The sequence below is a fragment of the Microtus pennsylvanicus genome, chromosome 6 (genome assembly GCF_037038515.1).
Source record: "Microtus pennsylvanicus isolate mMicPen1 chromosome 6, mMicPen1.hap1, whole genome shotgun sequence".
NCBI classification, from domain to species: Eukaryota; Metazoa; Chordata; class Mammalia; order Rodentia; family Cricetidae; genus Microtus; species Microtus pennsylvanicus.
The window spans coordinates 121,757,245-121,763,244 of record NC_134584.1 but is presented as its reverse complement, the minus strand read 5'-3'; the positions used below and the strand labels follow the sequence as shown (position 1 = coordinate 121,763,244).

Genomic DNA, 6,000 nt, shown 5'->3' with positions numbered 1-6,000 from the left:
TGCCTGGCTGCAGGCGGGATAGGAGGAAGTTGTTGGAAAGTCACACCGGAATGGCATGGTGGAGGGAGGACTGGCAGCCGGGCAGATGGTTCCTGCCGAAGAAGCACTGGGCACAGCTGCAGTCCCCGACCCCCACCGCATTATCACTGTGACACAGCTGGCTGCCTCACCCCTGAAGGCTGCAGGAGGACCTCCCCCACGCTGTCCCCAAGCCCGCCCCATGTCACATGAGGCCCTGCAGCCTTCCACCCTCTGTCCAGGGCTACAACCTAGCTCTGCCGGCAGTAGTGACTAAAAGGGTCTGGGACCTCCGAGGAACCGAGGCACGGACGCTAAGACATCAAAGCTGCCCCACCCCTCCAGTTCTTTCTACACCCCAAGCAGTCAGAGAAGGTGCTTGAGGGTGGGTTCTGGAAGCCCGTCATTTCACCCCAGCTCCAGCACCCATCAGTCTCCTGCTCCATCTGCAGCTCCATGTCCCAGGCATCTACCACCGTGGAGAGTGGGGCGCTGCTCTCAGGACCCCGGGGTCTTCGGCATGGCAGTCCAGGTAAGAGGCTAGGGGAGGGAAGGGGGAGGGACTGGAGAGACAGCAGCTGGGACAGGTGGAGCAGGTGACAGGAAGGTGACATCTCCAAGCTGCTGTGCGTGTGCCCAACTTTGTTGACAACGTGGCTGTGTTGACCTACCTCAAATATCAACACAGTCCCCCCACCGACAGCTCACAGCTGGGGCAGGTGGCCCCATAGGAGCATGGCAGGTGCCAAGCCTGAGTCCTGGCCCCACCCAGAGGCAGGTGCCTGGCTCTGTGGAAGAAGGAATGGGCTACGTTTTCTACAAGTGGGGGATGAGGCTAGATGTCAGGGGCTCACAGATGCTTCCAGACACAAAGGCTCAGTGCAGGTTGGATGAAGCAGGCCCAGAGCCGTGAGCAGAAGACTTCCAGCAGGGTGGTGGGGGAAATGGGGACTTTCTTACCCACAGAAGTTGCTGCTGGCTTCAGGAAGGGAACCCAGCAATCTGCCAGGCTCCTCTACCTCTCTGTCCCCACTCCAAAAACTCCAGGGACTCAGAGATGGCTAAGCAGGTGGCTCTGTCCCCAGCTCACAGCCAACCATGTGGTCATACTCCAGGCAATCTTTGGAGCTTTCCTGAACCCACAGTTCTGAGTCCCACAGTACTCTAGCTGTGGCAGACAGATTCATTACCAGACCCTGGGCCTGGGGCACCCTTTTCTGCAGAGAACCACAATGAGGCTGCTTCAAACCTGCAGCTGGTCCAAACCCCCACGTATCCAGAGACATACAGGACTTAAATGATGGTGCCTGGGTCTATATGGCCTAACTTCCCAAACAGCATGTGTTAGTCTTGGCTTCTGCCAGGTGAGGGGATTCAGGAACACCTGTGAGAATGTGCTGATTCATAGACCCAGATGTGAGCCCCCTGCAGGTGGGTGCAAGCGAGCTGCCACCTCAGAGGACGTCCTTGCAGACCCACTGTCCTGAGGGCTGCAGCCAAATCTGTGCCCTTTGCTGCGGGCCCTGGGCCAGGTCCTTCCTTCCCTTCTACCCCAGTCTTCCACATGGCTCCTCCGAGACTAGGAAGGAGGCAAGCGGCGAGCTAGAGGTGGAAGAAAGACCACTGTGTGATTTGGATGGAGCAGTAACCTTAGAAGCTCAGGGCTGCAAGGTGTATGTGAACTTGGTTGTGCTAGCAATAAGGATGTGGTATTGGTGGGATGGGGGTGCCCAGAGCAGACAGTCTGTGTATGTCCCTGACAGAATACCCATCCTCCAGTTTAATGTCCCCAAGGTCACTTTGTACATATTACACTCCTAAAAACAACCTCCATTCGAGGGGTCACAGGTGGGACTCTGCAGTTCCAGAAAGCACCATCAGAGGCAGCGTGGAGCTGGGCCACCTTTGGCAGGTCTAGGTGGCTAAGATAGTTCTGGGTCCTCTGTAAACCTCCAGGAATCTGTGCAAAATCTTGGAGACCAGAATATGGGTTAATTGGCTTCATTCAAATTATTACAAGAGTAGAGAGGTTTGAAACTGAGTGCCAAGAAGCTCTTTCTCTACAAAGTCAGTACGTACAGAACACCCTAAACTGTGCTCATGGTTAACGGCAACAGGTGAGAGGCCTCTGCTGTGAGCTGGGACATGGAGGGCTATGGAAAAAGTGGATGGCAAGGGCAAAGACTTTCACTGTCCCTGTGAGAGGGTGACGAATGAGAAGTCAGCCCTGCACACGAGGGTGGGGCATCCTGGTCTGTCACAGACCCCAGAGCGCAGAGGGGCCAGAAGCAGACCAGGGAGAGTGTTTGCAAGCTCACATTTATTAGGTGCCTACTGTGTGCACTGGGAGCAGCATGAGCACTGCTGGTCTCAGAGATCTGGACCTGACGGTGACTTTCTTCCCGGGAATGGGGCCAGGGTGTTCCATGTATGGAAACCTTGAAATCCACTCACACAGTAGCTAGATGATCCAAGTGGATTTAGCACACACACCCCCATAGAGGAGGTCCAGGTAGTGAACCCCAAGAAGTAACCAAGACAGGCTTGCTGGTATGGCTTTAGAGAAACAACATGGGGCCCAGTTGAGCAGGAGGTAGGGAGTGTCACTAAGTGGAGGAGCCCAAACAGAGGCAGGAGGGGCACTGGCAGCAAGGACACCTGGGCCTCGTGGTCCAGATTGGAGTTTTAAGCCCAACCCTGGCCTGGGTGGCTTCTACTATGCATTCCCTCCTCTCTCTTCTTCCCCTCCCCCCTGTTCTGCCGTCTTCCTCTTCCTTCCTCCTTCTTCCAGGCTATCACTGAGTTTGAATGCCCAGGGGTTCCTTCCTCATGCATAGATTCTGCTAACCCTGGGGAGAAGATATTCGTGAAAAAGACACCTGAACTGAATCTCTTATTGTCCCCGTAGGTCTGCCTACTTGTGTCAAATATCACATTATCCAGTGCGCACAGGACATCCACGGGTTCTGTGCAAATGTTGGGCCATTTTGTATGAATGACTTGAGGCCATGCATCTTGGTCTTCTCATGCAGCCACCTGGAAACGGTTCCCTGGGATAACAAGGGATGACTGGGGATTTCATGGCAGATCCCACGGGCACCAGCTGCCAGGGGCACCCCAAACATCCCCAGGGCAGCCACAGTAAAGACCAACATAGACATCCACGGACGTTTCCACTTCACACTCAGCCTCCACGTAGGCTGCCCAGCCTCTGTGCTGTTCCTGGGATCCAAGCTTTGCCAGGGACAATGTGACTCACGCAGGAGGCAGGTTCCCAACACACGAGAGAGGCTAACATGGGAGCAAACTTCTGAGGTGACATGTCCCAAAAAGAGGGACGGGGAACCCATGAGAATCTGCAGAGAGTTAACAGTGACCTTTGACCTAAATCTGTATGAACAACTGTGATCTCTCACCTGCTTGAAATGAGGTGACCTCTGACCATATCTGTGTGACAAAACAGTGACTTCTGACCAGCATCACCACAAGGTGATGTGGAGATGACCTCTGCCCCATGTGGTGCCAAAGCACCTTCAAGGTGTCCTTCCTCTTAGGCTCACCAGCTCCGTGCTGTGACCTTGTCCTCCACACTCCTCTTCCAGCCCTACTTCCTTGTCAGGCCACCCAGACTCCACCTTGGCCTCCATCTTGCTGGCCTCACGGTCTCAGAACCTTCTTGTGAGGTTGTACCCAGCCTTGAGAGCAGATGATACAGAGGCTCCAAAGAGCACCCAGCATGCTTTGCTGAGCTTGCAGCCTAGACCTGGGAGCACATGGGTTCAGGTGCAATGATCTGTCTGTGGTAAATGAGATAGCCCCCCCCCCATCAGCTGCTGAGTAAAGGGGCCAATGGCAGAGCCAGAAACACACGGGTTGGAAAGTGAACAAATCGTGAGGGACAGCTTGTGATCATCAGGCAGAGGGAGGATGGCAGAGCCCCCAGCCTGAGCCGGCAGGGAGTGGAGGGATAAGGAGGGCCAATGGGGGCTCACGTCCTGAACTCAAGTCTTCCTCCTGCTAGTGCGCTCACCATCCCACACCATGTCCAGGTCTAGGTGAGGTAGGAAGCCTCTGCTCCAATCCCCAGAGATCTTCTCCTCCTGCCCTGGTGATAAATAGACAGCTCCTTCTGGGACACAGACCTGTCATTCCCACGCCACACACTCTCTCCAGCGGTAAGACTGAAGCCAGGAGGGGGGTGTATGCAGAGACAGGATGAAGTCCAGGCCAGCTTCCTAGAGAAAGTGTCCCCGAGGGGACAGCTGGAGGCCACTCTTCAGGCAAGGGCGACTTTCAGTTCTCAATGCAAATTGAGCAGAAAGCAAGTTGGTGGGTGTGCTAACCTAGACAGGCCTCTCTGGTCTCTGTTCCCCGAGGGATGCCTGTCCTGTGCTCCATCCAGAGCTGTCCACTTCAGTAGGGGAAGCCAAGGGAGGAGAGAAAGGGGCCTGGGAGTAGTACGGGCTTGGAGGTGTTGTGAGCACGGTGAAGGACCCAAGGTCAGGCCACATGGAAGTGGTGGACTCGCCATGAAGTTCCCAGGTGCATGTCTCCCCAGCCCAGGATGGCCACTCAGAAGGACAGGAACTCTGCCCGGGGAGGCTCTAGCAGTTCTTAACCGAGCAGAACTGTTTACTGTCTCTTGGAAGAATGACGGCTCTGACAGCACAGGCACCATTCTTTCCAACCGCCTTCTGCTCCTTGCAGTTCCTCTGCCTGATGAGCTCCCCACTGTGTCCCAAGTTTATATGTGGCATGTAGTCTGTCCCTCTCAGTTGTGTTTGGCTCCATAAGGTTGGGTCTCGGGCTGCTTGGGTGTGCTCGGGAGCGCCTAGTACCGAAAGGGAAAGGGATGCCCATGGAGAGCTGCAGCCGTGACAAACTCACACAGCCAGGGCAAGCAAATGTTACCAGGGTTACAGAGCAGGGTAAGGGGGAGAACATGATTTCTTGGTCATGGATGCAGGGACACACCCCTTCTGCTGTGTCCACTGTTGGCCTCCATCCTGGCAAGATCAGGACAAGCTCTCCTGAACTCTAGGTGAGTGAGGAGCCCAGATGCACATTGACCCTCCTAGCAAGGAGGTCCCAACTTCCTACAGGGCCGAGAGACAGGGGACACAGTGGCCTCTTCCAAAGGGGCATCTCCCCAGGAGGATTTAAGGAGGATCAGTGAAACAGAGGAGAGCATTGTCCCTTGGAGGCCCAAGGGCAGCAGGCTTTAACTCAAGTTGGGTCCCTCAATTTCCTATCTTCCTATTATTAGCATGTTTCTTATAGAGGAGGACACAGAGCCAGGGAGCAGAAGTACTTACACAGCAGTGAGCTGACATCAGGCCATCACCTCCCAAACCCATGCTCCCTTCGTGCCACCAGCACACAACGAAAGCCAAATGACCTCCCCAGACTGAAACTGCAAGTCCTGACCAGGGTAGGCGCAGAGCTGGCTTTGCGGGGCTCGTCTACAAGAGACAGCAAGAAGTGAGGAGAAATCTCACAAGAGCCAGCCTTTGGCATCGGTATCTCTGTGTTGGAGTTTGAGCCCAACAGAAGCACCCTAAGTTTGGCTTTTCAGGGGCTCTGCTTGCTTCCTAGAGGATCAAGCCTGCCTTGAAGTCCAGCTGATAACATTAACGGTCACAGGGCAAAACTGCCCCACTAGGGCCCCGTAACAGTGCCCTGACAGAAGACCTCCCTCTGTGTGAGAACCTGGTCTCCGTCTTCACACACTACTGAAGTTCAAGTTGGTTTTGTAGCTGAGGGTCCATAGAGTAGAGCCTGGGAGGGGGCAGGATGAGGACAGAAAGCTTCCTTTCTACCTGAGGAAGGAGACACCCTTTGGGGAAGCTCTGTGAAGGCAGAGACAGGTGGACAGAGTTGGTTTGAGATCAGCAGCTGAACTCAAGGCCTTTTGAAGCCAGGCTCCTCCTAACGATGCAGCCTATGTCCTGGCTCCATGGACCAGGTTTAGCCCTTGTCCCT

The 6,000-nt window shown here is 54.9% G+C and overlaps 1 protein-coding gene across 3 annotated transcripts in view; it reads left to right on the top strand.

Annotated features, from left to right (window-relative positions):
- Positions 1–228: 228 nt before the first annotated feature.
- Cbfa2t3 (CBFA2/RUNX1 partner transcriptional co-repressor 3) overlaps positions 229–6,000 on the top strand; it is a 73,917-nt gene continuing 68,145 nt past the window's right edge. For 2 of the 3 annotated variants that reach the window (XM_075977544.1, XM_075977543.1), the window contains exon 1: positions 229–550. In XM_075977544.1, coding sequence (XP_075833659.1) covers positions 475–550 — 76 coding nt within the window. In that variant the 5' untranslated portion in view covers positions 229–474. The remainder of the gene's footprint in view (positions 551–6,000) is intronic. The other variant, XM_075977549.1, reaches the window with a different exon arrangement.